This window comes from Zootoca vivipara, chromosome 7 (assembly GCF_965207765.1).
Source record: "Zootoca vivipara chromosome 7, rZooViv2.hap1.1, whole genome shotgun sequence".
Taxonomy (NCBI): Eukaryota; Metazoa; Chordata; class Lepidosauria; order Squamata; family Lacertidae; genus Zootoca; species Zootoca vivipara.
The window spans coordinates 38,479,120-38,500,165 of record NC_142590.1 but is presented as its reverse complement, the minus strand read 5'-3'; the positions used below and the strand labels follow the sequence as shown (position 1 = coordinate 38,500,165).

Here is a 21,046-nt window from a genome sequence, read left to right as displayed (position 1 = left end):
TCAGCTACACCACATGGGTCTATTTTAGAAGCCACCTCTCCCAGGATGACAGCCTTCAAGGGGGGGGGGGACACTTTCCCTTGAGGGCATTCTGCTGTGAACTGCATGTCAGCAGTGAGTGTGGCCAGAGCCATCTCTCCCTCCTTTTGCCACACCCTTTTATCTTCCTCTCTCTCTTTTGCTCCGTGCCCAGCAGGCTGCTTGGGGAGAGACCAATAATTCTTGCAGGGTTCTCAACTGTTTGCTTGCAAAGGGATTTCCTCTCACATCGCCCCATCTGTTTCACCTCCACCACCATCTTCATCTCCCTTCTGGCTCTTCCTGTGCTTCTAAAAATAGGCTGAGGTCTGTATGTGACCCTCTGGATGCAGCTTGGCCACCCCTGATCTAGACAAGGAAGGCTCTCGCTGATAGTCCTCTGCACAAAATGCATGGCCTGTTTTCCTGATAAGCTTTTGGTGGCTGTTGCTTTTATAGAGTTTTTTTCCCTCTTCCTGCTGTTTAAACTGCTAGGTTTTGGCTCCGTTTTAAAGGATATTTTCAAGGATTTTATAAATCTGTAAACCATCTTGAAACATAAAGTAAAATACTTTATGTTTTTCAGCTGACTGTATGATAGACCACACCTATACAGAATGCACTTCATCCATAATGCAGGGATTGAAACATTTTGGGAAAAGATTCCCAAATCACCGGGAAGATGAAATCAGGTAAAGGTCTGGGGTGAGATCCTCAGAAGCTGAGAAGGATGTTATTGTTACATCATGATATTCATCTTCTATAGCAGGCATCCCCAAACTGCGGCCCTCCAGATGTTTTGGCCTACAACTCCCATGATCCCTAACTAAGAGGACCAGTGGTCAGGGATGATGGGAATTGTAGTCCAAAACATCGGGAGGGCCGAAGTTTGGGGATGCCTGTTCTATAGTCTTGAATTCTATATTCTAATAGACTATTCCATGTTAAGAGTTCAGGAGTTGAATTTGTCAAAGACTGTATTTTTTTGATATTTGATTGCAACTCCAGTCATTATTTAAAATATATACATATACCTCCATCCGCTTAAATACCTGCCAACTAATGACCACGCGGTACATCTGAAGGGTACTCCAGTCCATAAAAAACTTTTGCCACAATAAAATGTGTTAGGCTTTAAGGTGGCACAAGACTCTTAGTTGTTTTTGCTGCAGCAAACCAGCACAGCTACCCCTCTGGAAAATGTATATGTACATGTAACTTACAGCATACATGTTATTTCCAACATAGAAGTGATACTTATGTAAAGTTGCTGCTGGTGGTTTAAACAAAGACTGATGATGAACACTCTTGATCTTAATTACCAGTAGCCATCACCTGGGAGGCTGGGAGGAACCACTACTGGATCACAGCCTCCTCTAAGGCGGGTCACAATAGCAACACAAACGTTGTTAAAACATTAAGAAGTAGGCCACAAAATGAATGTTTTGGGTGGGACCAAGTTCTGAAAAAGTGGAAGGCTTCTTTAGGTTACTGAATGCCATTGTTACAAGGAGCTTGCCTTAATTATTCTCTCATCCAGAAGCTGTTTAGCTTGAAATGTAAGACCCCTTTGTTTTTCTTCCCAGTGATACTCTAAGTAAGGCTTTGCAGTTTTGTCGTAAAATGCAGAAAGCTGATGGCTCCTGGTTAGGGTGAGTGGCTTACAAATATCCCACACTGAACTTGACTGCGGCACTGATTGGCGGAGTTTCTGAATGCATACATAGCGTTCTGAAAGAATGACTTGCTGACTGAGCAGTGGAAACCTTCACCTTTTGAATGTCTTTCCTACATAGCAGTTTGAGAGAACTAGCTAATGCAACACGCTGTTCCATTGTTTCAGCTGGTGTGTCATCCTAGTAGAGGAAGTGCTGCGGACCACTTGTAGTGTACAGTAGTTGACAGTCAGCTGTCCTATGTTGATACGGACTATGATTGTGGCCCAGTGCAACCCCTCGGGGGACTTGGGTGGGGCAGGCCAATTGTTTTCCTCAACTGACCAGAGGGGATGATGGGAAAGCCTGTCAATTTTTAAAATATAAATTGGCCCAACAGTGGAGCTTCAGCAGCAGAGAGAGATACTGAGGGTTCACTCCAGTCCTCTGCTGGAGTATTTAAGCCATCTGGAGTGGGAGCCAGCAACATAGTTGGCAGCTGATCATCCTGCCCACCCTAAAAATTGGCATTGCCTTTGAGGTAAGTGGGCAATGTGTATGGAGGACCTTGCTGAGGAGATAATCGGCCACCGTTTTCAGGGCCAGGAAGCAGACTAATTGGGCCCATTTGGTGGTTTTGTCTTCTCATAGCAATTGTCACAACTTTCAGTGGCTAAGGTGAATTTGAAGATGAATTTGGGGTCTATTTCAGGCATCCCCAAACTGCGGCCCTTCAGATGTTTTGGCCTACAACTCCCATGATCCCTAGCTAACAGAACCAGTGGTCAGGGAGGATGGGAATTGTAGTCCAAAACATCTGGAGGGCCGAAGTTTGGGGATGTCTGGTCTGTTTCTTAGGGGGTGAAATGGTGCATCACCGCCTTCATCTGGCGGGATGAAGGGAACCCCGGTAAAGGGGTTTTGGTAGAAGATTGTCCAGAAGGCATAGATTCAGGCCGGGTGTGTGTTGTGTGTGTGTGTGTGTGTGTGTGTGTGTGTGTGTGTCTCAGTTTGGTTGACCTGTGTCTTGAGGTGACCCTTTACTCAGGCACAGTCCTGTTTATCTGCATTGGCACTGGTGGCAGCTTGCTCTTTTGATATGTTCTACAAATATGAAACTATTTTGGGATGGAGGGTAAAACACAAGCAAGGAATGGGGTTTCTCATGAATGCACGGAATTGCCTTCCCACTGTGGAGGGGTGCGCTACAGCCTAACTCTATGCACTGGAAAGAAAAGATGAGTATGCAGCCTCTTTTTTGAGGTAATGAGATCCTAAATGAACAATGCGAGCCGGATCAGACTTAACCCTGATGCATGAAATGGGCAAATTCAGCATGTGACAGCTAAGTTGGCAGTTAGAGGTCTTCTTCACAACAAATAACTGATGTTAGCCTGTCTGAGGAGTGATTTGAAACCAGCAGCCTAAAATGTAGTACCAATATCTAGGCATCAGCGGCAACAGTAAATCTATGCCTGTTCTGAGGCAGGATTTTGTGACCATTCAGATGAGCAGTGTTCTAATGATGTGTCTGCATAAGGTAGTTGCACAAACCTTCACATTATCATTAGGCTTAGAGGGAAAACATGCTGGTGTTTTAAAATGGGGGGGAGGGATGGGGATCCTTTTGTCAGTAACATTGTGTACTGATCCCATACCGATCCCTTCATGAATCGTCATGAAAATTCACACCCTTAGATCTACAACCAGTAAGTAAAATAACTGGTTATATAAATTAGATCTAGTTAAATGTACAAGAAGAAGAAAAAACAACTGATGCCTAATAAAGGTTATTGATTGAAGTAAAATAACTGGTTATATAAATTAGATCTAGTTAAATGTACAACAAGAAAAAAATAAAATAAAAAGTTATAAGAGATTCTGACTTTGACTAGGAACATGAGACTCAAAAGATTCCCGCATTGCAAGGGGGTTGGACTAGATGACCCTCATGGTCCCTTCCAACTCTGATTCTATGAAACAGTGAATGGAAGGGCATGCTCAAAGGTTGTAGTCTGTCATTTGTCTCTGTATCATTCATTCAGCGGCTGATGGGTTTTCCCCTCCCTGACAGGCGATGGGGCGTATGCTTCACATATGGCACCTGGTTTGGACTCGAGGCATTTGCATGTATGGGATTCATCTACCGTGGTGGGTGAGTAAGCAGCCTTTCGGATAGAAGATTAGTATGAATGTTGCTCTGCTGGGAGCCCTTGATGGAGCTTAGCTTCAGGGTGGTGAAGTGGAAAGATCGTAAGGCTCCTCCACCCAAAATATCAAATTCGGGGGAGTCATGTGCATATAATATTGACAGCTCCAGCCCCTATGCATGCTTTCTCAGAAGTAAATCCAACTGAACTTAGTGGGTCTTACCTGCAGGTAAGTGTGCACAATTTTGGGGGGGGGGGTGCAGTCAAGGCCAACAGTGGAACAAAACCCAATGAGGCATCTCATGGGCTGTTTTTCCCCTTCTTTCTCCTCTCATGTTTTCTAGGGAGGCATGCAAGGAAGTGACCAAAGCCTGTGAATTCTTAGTCTCCAAGCAAATGGAAGACGGTGGCTGGGGAGAGGAATTTGAATCCTACAGGTTTCGCAAATATATTCAGCACACCGTATCCCAGATCCACCAAACCTCTTGGGCTCTGTTGGGGCTAATGGCTGTTAGGTAAGCACAGAAGCTGGCAGTTACCTACCTTAGAAAAGGCTTCTGTCTGCTTTTGGCCAAGTGGTTTCTGCAGCAGTTAGACAAACCAATTAAGGTGTGCTAAAGAACCATGCTTCTAAGTTCATGGGGCTTTGGCGAGAGGGGGCTGATCTGCCCCAAGTCCATTTCCTCCAAAGACTTTTTCACACAAAAAAACCAAAAACATTATCCATACACTATGAGTGCACTGCATCACTCGCATAAATTTCTTCTGGGGCTGTTAGCCAAAGCAGGCTAGTCATGGGAAATGGAGCTACCAGCACCCAAAAGCAGTAAGCTGTGTACCTTTAAAGCACATGACTTTCCCTAGAGAATCCTGGGAACTGTACTTTATCCTTCACAGAGCTGCAGTTCCCAGGATTCTTTGCAGGAAGTGATTTGCTCTAAACCTATGGTGTGTATGCAGCCTAATCCTCCATCACAAGAGGTGCTTCTTTCTGGAAGTATCTTTGGTTGGGCTGATCTGCCCCAAGTCCATTTCCTCCAAAGACTTTCCCACAAAAAATCCATTATCCATACACTATGAGTGCACTGCATCACTCGCATAAATTTGTTCTGGGCCTGTTAGCCAAAGCAGGCTAGTCATGGGAAATGGAGCTATCAGCACCCAAAAGCAGTGAGCTGTGTACCTTTAAAGCACATGACTTTCCCTAGAGAATCCTGGGAACCCATGAGGGTTTTTTTTCTTTCTTTTAAAAAGAAATTGTGGTCATATAAGCTTCTCCCCAGAAGAAAACTGACAGGCTTTCCCCTCGCTCCAGCCACCAGCCCTCAACTGGGTGCTGATAACAGAACGGAATGACCAGTATTCGTGTGGCTTTGCAGATATCCTGATGTTCGGGTTCTGGAAAGAGGAATACAAGTTTTGATTGACAGACAGACATCGATTGGGGAGTGGCCTCAGGTGTGTTACAACTTTTAATTTCTTAATCAAATATCCTCATAGCAATATAATTTCAAGGTTGACAGAAACAGTATATTTCAGCCACCTATGGAAAGGATCATGTCCTCCAAATACACATAAAATGAATGAATGAACGCAGAGCATTTCCCAACAAGTCCTCAGAGTGTGGGGGGTCAGCAATATTTGGAGGATCGAAGGTTATCCACCCCTCACTTACAGAATGACCCAGATCAGTGTGTACTCTCATTGGCATCATTGCGGTCATAAAGATGCTTCTCATAGATGGCTGCAATGTATTGTGGGCACACATGGACACCTGTGTGGCATTGGCAGGTGAGCTCTTACAAGTGCTTCCCATATTCGCCCTCAATCGGACACTCTGATGTTCCTGTGGGAAGTATTCTGTTGCCTTAGGCACCCAAGTGCAGCTACCTGTTACTGCTGTGGCATTGAAATGTGCCATTGGGATTGAGTTTGTGTGGTATCAGAGCACAGGACACAGCTGGCCCTACTGTTACATACATGTGGCAGGTCAGAGGGGTGCCCTTCAAAAGCTGTAGACGGCCAGTTGATTCTTTTATTTTTTTAATCATGGAACCATTTTGATATTCGGCCTGAGATGCCACAATGTCTTTAGTTGCTTTTCCTGCATTTTAATTGGCTCTGGTCTCTGCTTCCTGCTTCCAGAGTCTTGTTTGCCAAACAAAAGCTCGGTGGTACTGTATGTGACAGTTGCTCTTAAAAGAGGTTACAGTGATCATACAACTGGGTTCTCAAATGGAATTTAATCACCGTGAAATCAGGGCAGAAGACTGCATGTAGGTTGTTCAGGAATTTCTCTTGCCTCTCCTCAGGGTGACATCGCTGGAGCATTCTACAAATCTGGTACTCTGCATTACAATGCCTACCGAATCATCTTCCCTATCTTTGCACTTGCCCGCTTTACCCGGCTATATCCCAGCAGCCCTGTCGCTAAAGAACTCCTGAAGAATGGATCTGTGCATTCAGAGCAGAGTCAGAATGGAGGGTGCTGAGCACAGGTGCACTGTCATCATCCCTGAGGGTTTCATCCTTCTCAACATCACCCAGTTCTCTCTTGGTTGATATTTGCTGTGTAGCATGTGCTGTTTTTCTTTTATTATAATGCCACATGAATTATAATGCCACTTGAAACATCCCTGTAAGATCAGAATGAAGGGCGTATTGACAATTGAGATACTATCTTTTCCTTGCCAGGCTAACTGATTTCAACAACATGTCTTGTTGGCCAGGAATAGCTTAAACTATCACATGACCTAATGTCCAAGCATGAATCAACAGGTGTTGGCTATTCGGAGAGTCCCGCAAGAAATTCATTATTTAAATGCAGTGAGTACATCTCAGAATAGCAGCACTATGGCCTGGGCACTGAAATGTTTGGGTGCCCGTCCTCTTCATGGGGTATTTTGTAGGTGCTCAGCCACGCGGGGCCTCAGGGAGTTGGTACCCACGGGTTGCATACTTGATAAGATCAGTAAATAAGTTACTGAATATGTCATTCTGAATATGACTGTACTGTAAACTTATCTGGTGATTTTAATGATTTGCTCTGGAAATGTGACCCCCACAATCCATTCAGAATTAATCCATTCTATGAGTTCAATATGTGGCCTAGCAAGAAGCCCACATGATAAGTGAAGATAACCATTGATTCAAAGGAAGGTGCAGAAAATGTAAAACATACCTAACCACAAAAAAATTGTGAATTTGGAGATTTTCATTCTATATTTTCAACAGACAAAACCAAACAGGTGCACACATATTCTTAACTTGTTTTTTAAAAAAATCTAAATAAACTTCTGCTATTATATCTCTTTTTCATTAAGTGAAACATACGGGGTGATGGTGGTGGTTTTCTTCCAAAGGGAAGAGCACATCCCTAGGTTGCTACAATTAAGTTAAATGAATGTCTATATCCAAAGCAAGGACATAAGCATCAATATCTGGTCACATTAAGTTTTGATGGTTGAGAAATGATACATGTAAAATGTTATCAGAGTTTTAGCCTTCATTTATTACTGAGAAGCAGGTAAGGTGTATTTTATCTCCCGTTGACCTGCTTCTGTGTGCTATGCATACATACATACATAGTGTAAACGTTTTGTGCTTGTTTAATGTTTTGCTTTGGGGAAAAATAAGCACACTCATTTTTTAATATGAGCACACATACCTCGACTCCTCCATGTATATGGAGACTAATACTTGGTGGGTGCTCTAGAAAGCATCACATTTTATTATATAGTTTTTATCATAATTCTTTCCACAAACTATGGGGAGAGCTAAACCTTTTGCTATGCCATGTGGCTGAAAAGCAAACCACCCATTCAGAAGGAGAGCGAGCGTTCATTCCGTCTACCTTTGTTAAAGTCACACTTCATGGTCTCAAAGAGCATTTTCACCAGCTCAGTCTTCCCTCTGGCCACCATGGCTTTGGAGAGCTCAAGCACCTCAGCGGTGTAGTGGCGACACACCAGCCTAAGCTCCTGCTGCACTCGCTGTTTGGGATATTTCTCCTCCGCCTTTTTCACCCACAACTCTACTTCCTTCATCAGCATCTCTGTATTTATCCTCTTCTGACTGAACAAGGCAAGCAGCATTTCCATTAAGCAACGGAAGCTCTCTGTGTAAACAGAACCCACATCATCCAGCTCTATTGCCTGCTTGAAGCATTCCATGGCATTCAGGTCTTCATTTTTTATCCGAAGGCATTTCCCCCTCAGCAGCTGGATTTCAGGCAAAACATTTCCCAGCTCTAATTCCATGGCTTTAGCAAAGAACACGAGGGCATTGTTCACAGCATTTTCATCTACAAGTAAAAGTTCCTGCATGGCATCTACTCCCATGTAGTAACATACCTAGAAGAGCAGTGGATGGGCAGGGAGGGAAAGGAGGAACACTCAGTATTTATTTTAAAAACATGTCAAAAGAACAAAGATGGCTTCCAGCTTCCAGAAAACAAATCTATAAATGTTCATTGTTGAATATCTGCCAGAAAATAAAATTTTAATATAATGTTAATGAATCACAAAAAAACTTTCTTGAATATCTTGTACAGGCCTCCCCAAACTTGGGCCTTCCAGCTGTTTTGGGACTACAACTCCCATCATCCCTAGCTAACAGGACCAGTGGTCAGGGATGGTGGGAATTGTAGTCCCAAAAAAGCTGGAGGGCCGAGTTTGGGGATGCCTGATCTTGTACTTTCTCTTAAAGCACGGGGGGGGGGGCGACCTGTGGCACTCCTGTAGTTGTTGGACTGCATTTCCTGCCAGCAATGGCCAATGATGAGGCATGATGGGAGTTGTAGTCCAGCAACATATGGAGGGCCATATGTTTCCCCTCCCTTTCTTAAAAGTTTGTAGAGTGAGGCTGTGTGTTGGCCTCTGGGAAGGGCTTCATAGTAACAGTCTATGATAAATTATTAAAGAAACTAAAACAGGACCTCAGTGGCATTCAGCTCTTCATTTTTTATCTCAAAGCATTTCCTCCTCAGAATGGGCAAGTTTCTATTGAGAGAGAGCGAGAGAGAGAGCGAGAGAGAGAGAGAGAGAGAGAGAGAGAGAGAGAGAGAGAGAGAGTACACCCCACAGAGACAAAGCTATTCCAGGGCAACTTCAGGGCTTTACATAGGTCAACACCATTGGCACCTTGAGTTGGTTAAGTAGGCTGCTAGGCAGGAGCTTTCTATTAAATTAATGTATTATATTAGAGAAGGGAACAAAAGGTTCACAAACTATAGCCACTTCAACAAGGCTTCCTCCCAAGCACCTGGCTTATGGGTGAGTCACTCCAAATAGAACCAGAGCAGAAAGTTGGGCTGAAAGTTCAGAATATTGCTCATCCCTTCAGAGATCCATGCACACACAGGAACTTCCCCATATGTTACTCTTGGTTAAAAATGGATACACTCTCATTACATTCTGATTACATTTCTGAAATCTCTCTAGAATCAACACTCTAGAATTAAATAATTAAAAACTGCAATCCTAACAATGTTTACTCAAAAAAAACCCCTACTGGATTCAAATGGGGCTCGCTTCCAAGTTACTGAAATTAAGATTGCAGCCTTAGTCCTGTTAAAAGCCTGAATGAGCAGCAACACTTTTATTATCATACAGATAAAATAAAGTGAAGACAATGACTATGTCTGGACAAGGTGGTTGCTTTCACTCACCTGGCCTAGGTCAAGGTAAGTCTTCAGACATGGATGCACCTTCATGACATTCTCGAGATCAGCTTTGGCATCAGAGAGGTTTCTCTGGTCTGGCATTCCTCCCAGGCCCACCTTCACACGATCCAAATCACGCAAATATAGTTTAAGCAGCATCTAAAAACAAAGAGCTGTTAAACCAATTTGACTCTGCCCTCCCCTCCTTGCACATTAGTTTGTATGACTGTTCTTTATTCCCCAACTTCTCTTGTTAAAAGGGTCTCAGGGGTCAGAGCTTGGAAAGACCCGGAGGTACCATCAAGGACAGGCAGGACTTTGGGGCTGAAGTGTGGGACCCCCCCCCCCATTCCTCAGAATGAGAAGGGGAGGCCTCAGACACAGCAAGGCTGACTCACCACATATGGAAGTAAGTGAAGTAATGTGTATGGCCATCTAAAGCCCCCTCCCATAAGCCCATTAAGTTCAGAGTCTAAATCAGTAAATTACTGCCTCTGCCAGGTACTGCCCTTCATTTCACTTTCAATTTGTATACCACCTTTCTCTATTACTATAAACAAGGTGGTTTACAAGCTGAAGAAGTAACAAAATGGACAACAAAGATTGCACACTTAATAACAATCTGATCCAATACAAAAAAAGTCACAATAACTTTAAAATAAACAGCTTATATCAAATAGACACAGATATTACTAAGCTAGATGGACCAAGGCAGGTTCATATGTTCTAACAGAATTGGTAGCACTGGAATTTAAGCAGTGCCCTCATTAGGAGAAGTTACAAGAAGAGACTTTTTGTTTATGCAGTTAAACCAAAATAATTGATGCTGACCAGAAAGGCAGCTGCATTAATGGCTTTTCAGGAAGCACAATGCTGACAGACAACCTCCTTGTTTTTAAAGGAGAATTCCATACCTTGGCGCGCATGCAATATGCCTGCCAGTTAAGTACTGGATCTGGCAGCACATCTAAGGCCATGTTGCAGACTGCCATTGCCATCTCTTGCTTGCCAAGGAAGTGGAAGATTTTTGCTAGGCGGTTCAGCACAAGTGGGTGTTCTCTAGCTATCGCTATTGCCTTAAAAACAAACAAATACACAATACATTGTTCCATTAGTGAACTTCTCCTTGCTCTGTTGAACGATGGGCAATGAAAGGAGAAATTTATGTGTCAACATTCAGCTTGGCCACCATTGTACATTATGCCCTTTGGAAAGACTGGAGTGTGTGAGGACATGAATTGAGATGGCACCTTGCTCTGGATGAGAAGGAAATGAGCAAAGGAGGGCATCTCTTCCCTTCCATCACTTACAGCACTGCCTTATATATATCTACTCATAAGCAAGTGGTGGCTGGCACCCTTTGGAAAAGACAGGGAGGCCACAATAGGTACAGCCAGAGTCAACTAATTCTAGTTTTGTCTCCATCCTCCTCTCCACAAGGGTAAAACTGAGACTTGAGTAAAAGGGATCTTTGTTTTATAATACACCCGCATTATCCTTAATTATAATTAGCACCACTTGAAACACTCACAGCATTAACACTCCAACAGATCTTGCTTCTCCACTGGCCACAGCTTTGGATCCAGCACAAGCAAATACACCTCTCTCTGTAGCTTCTAGCTTCAGCTTTGCATCTCCACCCACTCTGGCTATTGTTCTGCTAGCAGTTGGGCAGGCCAGATTAAGATAATTTAGAGCAGGGGTAGGCAACCTAAGGCCCCGGGACCGGATGCGGCCCAATCCGGCCCATGGACGGTCCGGGAATCAGCATGTTTTTACATGAGTAGAATGTGTCCTTTTATTTAAAATGCATTTCTGGGTTATTTGTGGGGCATAGGAATTAGTTCATTCCCCCCCCCCCAAAAAAAATATAGTTCGGCCCACCACATGGTCTGAGGGACGGTGGACCGGCCCACGGCTGGAAAAGGTTGCTGACCCGATTTAGAGGCTCTAAGAGCACTTAAAAGATTTTGGGGCCTCCATATATACAGTATCTTATTCAAAATATAAACAATAATCAACAGTAAAGTAACATTTTATTTTTCAAAATGAAACAAAACCCACAGCAAGGTAGAAAACGATGTTTATTTTTGTATACTTCCACTTTATATTTGACAACCTTTCCTCCTACTTTTTTAAATTGCAAAGTCTCTGATCAGATCCTGAAAACTAACCTTACGCAACACATCTGATTCTAAACTTAGTAGAAATAAGGCACCCAACCTGCCTTGTTGCATAGTTGTTCTGTTGGGATTTTTGTTATACTTCAGCTGAGAAAATGGAAGCTCAGCTGAGCAATTTGTGACTATTAATGTTAAAAATCCATCAATGGAAAAATCCTGTGTTGCCCCCCCCCCCCCGCATTTTGCTTAATGGTTAATCCAGCCCTGCAGCTGGGTGAGGGCTGTATGGGGAAAATCTCACCATTTGTTTTATGGCACAGAGCAACTTATTTGATTATGCTAAATCATGGTCCTTAACTAGCCAGGCAAAGCCATTAGCCTGACAAAGGAACTGGTTTGGAAAGCTTGTTCTTATAAAGGTAAAGGTAAAGGGTACAGCTTCCAGGTCATGTGGCCAGCATGACAAAGCCGCTTCTGGCAAACCAGAGCAGCACACGGAAATGCCGTTTACCTTCCTGCTGTAGTGGTACCTATTTATCTACTTGCACTTTGACGTGCTTTCGAACTGCTAGGTTGGCAGGAGCAGAGACCAAGCAACCGCCGACCTTCTGATCGGCAAGCCCTAGGCTCAGTGGTTTAACCCACAGTGCCAGTACATTCTATCCCCCCAGATACAGTACAGGATCCCAAGAACTGGAAGGGGGGCCCACGGTATCATTCAGACAGACCCCCCCCTCAAAACTTGTAACAATATATAAACCTACTTTTCCAAAGCAGTCAAGGGGATCTGTCCCAGAGTACCCACAGTCATGAATAGCCATAGGGGTAGCTGAGAAGGAGTCTTTCCTTTCAAACAATATCCCAAGATAGCACCAGGCCAAGGCTAGAAGAGAAGGAGGACAGAATTGAAAGCAGGGCAAGGAACGTTTTATGCCAGCTTAAACCAAGCACTGAGGTTTCCCAGCTGATGAAACAAACCACTTGTGAAAATAAGGAATAGTTTGCCTCACTGGGCATGGATGTTGCAGCGACGAAGACCACAGCCTCAGTAGAACTTCTGCTAGCTGAGCTGAAGAGCCCAATTACACACATCTGGGTTGCAACAATCTTGCAGGATGCAGAGCTGCATGCGTGAACTGCACATGTAATTACATGTTTTCGATCATGCAAGTGACTTCTCCTACCTCTGTAATGTAGACTGGAGCACTTCAGGACTTGCTGAAGCAAAATCAAGGTTCTGTTGAAGGCTGGCAACCTTTTTTCCTCAGCATTGCCCTTGTTCATCCACATCGCATCCAACCTGAAGAGAGAAAAAGGCTATTGTGATTTGTTGTTCTGCATATACAGAGCTCTAAAACTGGCAAGCAAGTGATTTATTCCAAATGCCACTGTTTTACCCCCATCCAATGGGTTTGGCAGCAATGTTTCAAAACAGAGTGAATATAAAATACAAAAGACATAAAATGCAATATATAGTTCCCTAAAATAACCACCACCTGCTGCAAAATACTCCTTAGAGAAGCGTTTCCTCAACTGGGGGCCATATGGCTCTCTGGGGGTCCCCAGGATACTCCGGGGGGGGGGGGGCACAGGTGAAAATCATGTAAATGGGGGGGGGCACAGAGGGAAGTGAGAAGTGAAGAAAACAAAGAAGGCTTTTTTTTCTAGGCTAGCTGCAGCATGGGAAACAGCTTTGGGAGTGGTCATAGCTGGAGAGGGAAGGATTAAGGCGCATCTTGGTTTTAAAACTTGCCAAATGTTGTGCCTTATACAGTAATGAATGATGCTTTGGCAAGTCTTTCTACAAAGCGTTGTTCTTTGTCCTTTCTAATTTTCATGTGTCTACATTGCTGACACTATGCTTTCCACGACAATTGATTTATCTCTGATTTTGTAACAAAAACCCTTTTGGTGTAACATAAGGGAGGAAAGAGCGCAGATCAAAGTCTCTGTGGTTGTCTTTGATCTAATGCTGATAGGTTCATAGTTCTGTAGGGTGTAAGGTGCCTACCAAGATAGTATATGAAATACAGCCAACAAGAAACATAGCAGAAGTAAACCTAGCCTTAACAACAGTACTTCTGTTCATTCAAAATCAGTATTTTCCTATGCACTGTGGTGGTTCTAAGACTGTAGTACTGATAAATTAGGCCCTAATCCACAGCTGCTTAACTCTAATAATAGTGCAATATACACTATCAGCAATAATAGTGCAATATACACATCTACAAAGAAGTAAGTCCTACTTCAGTGGTGGTTATTTCCAGGTAAGTAACTTTCCTTCCAGGGCTAATAAGTAAGTCCTACTTCAGTAGGATACTGTGAAAGAGGAGAGCGCAAAATATGGTCTGAAGCTCAACATCAAAAAAACCATGATCATGGCCACTGGTCCCATCACCTCCTGGCAAATAGAAGGGGAAGAAATGGAGACAGTGAGATATTTTACTTTCTTGGGCTCCTTGATCACTGCAGATGGTGACAGCAGTCACGAAATTAAAAGACGCCTGCTTCTTGGGAGAAAAGCAATGACAAACCTAGACAGCATCTTAAAAAGCAGAGACATCACCTTGCCTACAAAGGTCCGTATAGTTAAAGCTATGGTTTTCCCAGGAGTGATGTATGGAAGTGAGAGCTGGACTATAAAGAAGGCTGATCGCCAAAGAATTGATGCTTTTGAATTATGGTGCTGGAGGAGACTCTTGAGAGTCCCATGGACTGCAAGAAGATCAAACCTATCCATTCTTAAGGAAATCCACCCTGAGTGCTCACTGGAAGGACAGATCGTGAAGCTGAGGCTCCAATACTTTGGCCACCTCATGAGAAGAGAAGACTCCCTGGAAAAGACCCTGATGTTGGGAAAGATGGAGGGCACAAGGAGAAGGGGACGTCAGAGGACAAGATGGTTGGACAGTGTTCTCGAAGCTACGAACATGAGTTTGACCAAACTGCGGGAGGCAGTGGAAGACAGGAGTGCCTGGCGTGCTATGGTCCATGGGGTCACGAAGAGTCGGACACGACTAAAAGACTAAACAACAACAACTTCAGTGGGGGTTATTTCCAGGTAAGTAATTTTCCTTCCAGGGCTAATAGCAGGTGATGGGTGATTTTTGATTTATTTATTTATTGCTGGAAAGTCCACTCACCCCTCTTGGTGCAGCGGCGTTGCGGGACGGCAGAGGCTTCACTGGGCTCCATCGAGGGAACTGGAACAGCGGTGCCCTTCCTGGATCCTAGCCTGCACCCGGCTTTGGCGACTAGGGATGCAGGCTAGGGACTTGGGCTGTGCCGGGGGCAGAGCCAACAATTGCCCCTCCTGAACATGCCCTTCCCCCTTTCTTTTTGCGATTGAAAGTGATATGCTTCGTGTCATGTTTGGCGTAAACTCACCCCAGAAGATCTTGTGTGGTATAGTGGCCTTTGCCAACCTGGTGCCTCTTTTCTAATGCTGCTTTCCTCATCTGAATAGCTCCCCCACTACCTTCAACTCGTCCCTTGTGAGACCAATTTTAGCCAGGGTAGGGGAATACGAACATGAGTATGAACATGAGTTTGACCAAACTGCGGGAGGCAGTGGAAGACAGGAGTGCCTGGCGTGCTATGGTCCATGGGGTCACGAAGAGTCGGACACGACTAAACAAAAAACAAAACAAAAGGGGAATAGGACATCGTAGGACCATGCCTCTGATCCAAGTCTGGCGATGGCAGAATTTATGATTAAGAAGCATGCTAGGAATCTGATGCAGTGATGTCTAGTTGGGCCACTCAGCCACGAAACTCACTGGAGTTGGAGCAAACGGCAATCCGTAGAAAACATGAGTTGCCATTTGCTAGGGCTGCCGCGCGTCCAGAATTTCCCAGACTTAAGTCAAAATTGCTGAAATGTCCGGGAAAATCCAGACATATGGCAGCCCACGTTGGTAGTGTAGATTTTGGCAAATTTCATTAAAAATAGCTCAAAAACTTCAGGACCCTACCATTTGCTCTAATTCAGCAGTAAATATTGGGTTTTCCTGGGGAAAGCATCGGGTTAATTTTTTGAAAAAGCACTCAGACAGCAACTGGGGAAGCACAGACCTTTGCCCAAGAAAGCATGGGTCAAAAAGTAAATATGGATAAGCCCTAAGTGGATTCTTTCACAAAAAGTTCTAGACTTGCCCCTCAGAGCCAATCTTGTTTCTGTTTCCATTGAGGTGGCTTTTCATCCTGGATTCTTGCCTCACCTGATGTGCAGGGTGGCCATAGTGAAGTACCAGCTTCGTTTCTCCTCCAAAGGGATCTGAAAGAGGGAGAGAGAAGTTCTTAGAAAAGCAGTATTTGCCTCCCTGCAAATACATTTTTTAAAAAAATAACTTTATTGAAATTAAAATGCATTTACAAAATGAAAACACATAAACAGAATAAAACGTTAAACAAAAACAACACTAACGAAACACTAGTGGTAAATAAAAATAATTGGCCTAATAATAAAATAGCGAAATGATAATTACAAAATATAGACAGAAAAAATAAAGAAACAAAAAATTAAACCCAAATATAAATAAATCATAATAAATCGTAATAATTCATAATTAAATTATAGATAAATCATATATAAATATAAATACATATATACATCATATATTAATCACAATTTAACACTGGAATCATGTTATTCTTCCATCTGACTGTGTATATATATATATATATATATATATACAGAAACAAAAAAATAACATATGATTTTCTCCTTTATTTTCTCCCCCCCCCCCCCCGAGATAAAGGCCAATGATAGAACATTAATAATGCACGCAACGGCTGCCGGCAGAACACTAATTGCAAGGAACTGGAAAAGTAAAATAGTACCAAAAAAAGAGGATTGGGTAGAAAAATTGATAAACTATCAAAATTTAACAATTAGGGCAGGGAGGATAAAAGGTGTAAAAGAAGATGATTTGGGGAAAAATTGGAATTCATTTAAACAATATAAAAAAAACAAATAGAAAAAACCAACCTCTTAGCGGATACATGAAAGGCACAAAAAAAGGAACAAAAGGAGAATAGAGGAGAAAAGTATGTATAGTAACATAAAATAAAAAACAAAAAGACCAGGGTAAAGGGATGCCTGGAAGTCAATTGCAAATACATTTTTAAATATCATTGCTTTCTGTTTATTTTCCACCCTTCTTCGGTTTTGGAATCCAAGGTGGTATTCATGTGGTTCCCAAGCAGTGGCCACCCAACCAGCCACCTGCTTAGCTTCTCTAAGGTGATGGCCTCAGGTGCCTTCAGGAGTGTGCTGAACACCAGTAGCTCCATTAAATCAAGGACTTTGGCAGCTACTCCTGTCCTCGCCATGGTCAATAATGTAATATTTGTAATAATGTAATATTATAATGTAATGCATATTAGGAGGTAAAGGTGAAGGGACCCCTGACCATAAGGTCCAGTTGTGACTGACTCTGGGGTTGCGGCGCTCATCTCACATTATTGGCCAAGGGAGCCGGCATACAGCTTCCAGGTCATGTGGCCAGCATGACAAAGCCGCTTCTGGCGAACCAGAGCAGCATATGGAAACGCCGTTTACCTTCCCGCTGTAGCGGTTCCTCTTTATCTACTTGCACTTTGACGTGCTTTCGAACTGCTAGGTTGGCAGGAGCTGGGACCGAGCAACAGGAACTCACCCTGTCACAGGGATTCGAACCGCTGACCTTCTGATCAGCAAGCCCTAGGCTCTGTGGTTTAACCCACAGCACCACCTGTGTCCCTATTAGGCGAGATGCACATTAAATGGTGACAAGAAATTCACAAACTGATGCAGGAATGTGATGAAATGAACTTAAGACTGGGAAAATGGGGAACTAAGAGAAATAAAAACTGACCAATTCTTTCATTTCTAGAAGTAAATCCTACTGATATCAGTGCAATTAATTCCAAGGAGAACAATCCAGAAAACATATTCTTTTTCTTGTCTCTCTGTGTGTCTGTATATATGCTGATATATGCACATTGACTCACATTCAATTGAATATTGATTGATTGATTGGTTGATTGGTCAATAAACAACTCATACTAATTAGCTAAGATTTATTTAATTGGGCAGCCATGAGTAACAGGAAACAGGTTCTAGCTACAAGAAGCTCTGAGCAAAACAGATAGAATAGCAACATTTTTATGTGACTCAAGGTGGCAATTATTTTCTAAAACATTTTTGTAGTTACTAGTATGGTTAGTTTGATGTGTGCCCCCCCACCCCACTGCTGCTTTCTCTAATGTCTTAAGAAGTTTGGACTCTGCACAGTTGTAGTTTAAACATAAATATAGCCCTGCCCCTCAGTGCAAACATTTTGCTTTGACAAACTGTGCTCCAGTTCAGCCACCTGTATTTTCCCTGTTGTCTGTTGCTGGAGGGGATGATAAACTGGGTGTGCAAAAGGTTGCACCTTTGTTTGTTCAGCTTGAGCCAAGTAGTCCAGAATATTGTAAAAGCATCTAATCAGAAAACTGGATAGTGTTAGAAATTGGTGCAGAGGGTTTGTGATTTGAGCCCAGGCTGTTCAGGGACGTGTTTGTGAGCACTGCAACCACTTCTCTAATAGGTTTGAACATTCAAAATAAAATATTTGAATTGGCCTCATCCTTGGTTATGTCTGGATCTTTCTTAAAGCCACATGTCTAAAGCATCTTAGATTTATTTTATTTTTAAAAAAATGATCAAGGTTGCACCCAGTTACAGAAGCCTTGTTTAAATTTACCCCTCCCCTGTGGCAGCATGCTCCTCCCATCTGGGAGGATACCAAAACAAGCCCCACCTCCACCAGTGACCATAGCTGTTTCCAGTCCTCCAACCTGCTCATGTTCCTCCAGCCTTCTTTTTTGAAAAGATTTCCCCCCCCCTTGTTACGAAAATTGTACACGCATATCATAAAACATGACATGACCAACCAAAAAAATGAGTCACTAGAGGGGTAGAATTCTAAACATATTATTTTCGAGTGCAGAATAATGAGGTGATTACAGCTGAGTTCCTCCAACCTTTCCCTGTGATGATGAAGTTACATTTTCAAAAGAACCTGAAGCTCTGATGCAGTGTCATGCCGTGACTTGTACCTGTGTGTCAGCTTCATGGTGATGAACAAGGGTAGCAGAATTCATTGCCCCGGCTGGCAGCTGTTGCTGTAACCAGATGTGACTGAGCAATGCCCCAGAAAACTATCGCGGGCTGGTTGTGACACATGTGCAAGCCATTCTACGGTATGGGCATTTCATCTGCTGCAAAGACTCAGGGTCTGATATATTGCAGCAACTTTTTCCTAACAGGATGGTTATTAACCACACACGTGCAAGGCACCAGGGCATATCTGGCGCCCTGGCACCGTGGTGCGAAGATCCCTCCCCCCCCCGTTTCCCAGCGTGGCTGTCTGAGCGCAGCGTGTAGCGCGGCTGCCACAGGCTCAGCAGCGCAGCGCCCCCCTGGCAGCCCGGTGCCCTGGTGCCCTGCGCCACCCAGCCTTGCGTTGGGCCGGCCCTGATTAGGTGTTTGAAGGCTACAAGTTGTTTAAATGAAGCAGTGGTTCTTAATGAGAAGAGCTTTCCTTTGGCCTGGCTCAGCTCCCTGAGGGTTTTTTTGTAATAATAATAATAATAATGATAATAATAATAATAATAATAATAATAAGCCTAGCAAGCTAACTGTATATGCAATTGCTGCTGTATGAACAAGCACATTTCCCTACAGAGATCAACAGCTAAGATGCCTAACCTGCCTCACAGGGTTGTTGTGCGGATTAAATGACAAGGGGGAGACCACGGAGGCCGTCTTGAGCTCTTTGGAGAAAAAGCTGGGAAATAAAAGCAATAAATAAATAACAACAACAACTCATGCAGCACCCACACTTCTCAAACATTTCTAGACAACAGATGGGTACGGTGCACCTTCTGAAACAGAAAAGGAAAAAGGGTGTGCGTGTGTATTGGCTAGTATCCCTCTTACAACGAATGACCCATTGAATGGCAAGTGACATCAGAAGGTAAAACAGCCTGCCTACCTGCTTTCCATAAGCAAGAGCCTTGCCGTAGAGAGTGAGGCCTGCGGTCAGTTTCTCCATCTTCTCTTCTTCGTTCACCAGCCCAACATCGAAGGCATAAGCATAGCCCTGCTCAGCCAAGCAACGGGCTGCTCTGAGCTGGGGGTCCCCTTGCAGCTTGTGGTCTTCTGAATCCAAGCCCATTAAGAGGGAGAGTCTTTCGGTGCACCTAGCCTCTTCTTGCTCGTTGTTCAGCCTATCATAAACGTAGGCGAGGTTGGCCCAAGTGTTCAGATTCTCAGGGTCCTCCTGAGAGATGCAGAGGAAAATCTCCTTGGCTTGCTCCACTTCTTCCAGGTAGAAAGAAAAGACCCCAAGGAGGTTTCTGATGGCATACTGTTGCGAGCCAGTTTCGAGCTCTAGCTCATAGGTTAGGCTCTCTCGTTTCAGCTTCAAGTCTCTCCCTTGGAAATTCATAGGTGAAGAAGACTCAAAGTTCAAATTCATATCTAAGTGAAAGTGACCTGGGATATAATCCATCTCATCAATGAGAGTATCAATGCCCACCTCGGCTTCTTCCATTTTCACGTTGGAAAGAGTATCAACCACTCCAGGCTCTCTCAAACAGCTACTTTCCCCTGTTATTTTTCCATTCAAGACGTGGTGTTTTTGTTTGTTTTTTTACTGTTCTGTCAGGGTGTTTGCCTTTAGAAATCCTCCACCTCTTTCTCTACCTGTATTTCTGGTTTAGCTGATTCACATGAAGTCTGCAAAGGGAGGAGCAAAATAAAACGCTTGTCATTCCACAGCCAACCTGCTGGTTCAGGGTTCTCATTTGGTCAGTGAATCACAGAAAGCAGAGACAAGAACTACTCAAGCAGCCCTTCATTTGTCAACAAAGGAAAAAGCTCCAGGTCCTAGAAGGCTATACATTATTACCATGCCTTTCAAAAGGCTAGCAGCAGGGAGAGCAAATTGTGCTTCATCCCAGCTACCCATAATGCCTACCCATTACGAGAAAAGGTTTAGAATGTCCAGTTTGGAGTGGAGTGGGATGCAACCTAGTACAAACCACATTCAGGGCCGGTGCATCCATCAAGGTGAACTAGGCAGCTGCCTAGGGTGCCAAAATGGAGGGGGCGCTGGCCAGCCTGCCCGCCGCCCGCCGCCCCCCGGTGCTGCCTGGGGTCACCTCCACTGCGCCTCTCAGCTGTTGAGCGGCTTCAGGCCGCTATCCGGAGGCACGCGGGGGGCGCGGGCCTTGGGCCGCCTCCGCTGAACAGTTTCCTTTTGGAAATGAGACACAGTGGAGATTCGAAAATACTGAGCCTCTTGGACTTGCCCATCGGAAGGCCCGCAGTTCAAATCTGCATGACGGGGTGAGCTCCCGTTGCTTTGTCTCAGCTTCTGCCAACCTAGCCATTTGAAATCATGC

General features: G+C 43.9%; 2 protein-coding genes across 2 annotated transcripts; one reads left to right on the top strand and one right to left on the bottom strand.

Moving 5' to 3' along the window:
- The first annotated feature begins 609 nt into the window (after positions 1 to 609).
- Positions 610 to 6,315, top strand: LOC118079447 (lanosterol synthase). The gene is made up of 6 exons (XM_060277465.2): positions 610 to 710; positions 1,605 to 1,670; positions 3,748 to 3,828; positions 4,168 to 4,338; positions 5,203 to 5,281; positions 6,136 to 6,315. The coding sequence occupies exons 1-6, from the start codon at positions 613 to 615 to the stop codon at positions 6,313 to 6,315; spliced, it is 675 nt and encodes a 224-aa protein (XP_060133448.2). The 5' UTR covers positions 610 to 612.
- A 995-nt stretch (positions 6,316 to 7,310) lies between these two features.
- On the bottom strand, positions 7,311 to 20,378 carry LOC118088947 (tetratricopeptide repeat protein 22). The gene is made up of 7 exons (XM_060276877.2): positions 19,633 to 20,378; positions 15,829 to 15,884; positions 12,793 to 12,908; positions 12,373 to 12,491; positions 10,400 to 10,561; positions 9,492 to 9,644; positions 7,311 to 8,175 (listed from the first exon to the last, which is right to left on the bottom strand). The coding sequence occupies exons 1-7, from the start codon at positions 20,191 to 20,193 to the stop codon at positions 7,645 to 7,647; spliced, it is 1,698 nt and encodes a 565-aa protein (XP_060132860.2). The 5' UTR covers positions 20,194 to 20,378; the 3' UTR covers positions 7,311 to 7,644.
- Positions 20,379 to 21,046: the final 668 nt, after the last annotated feature.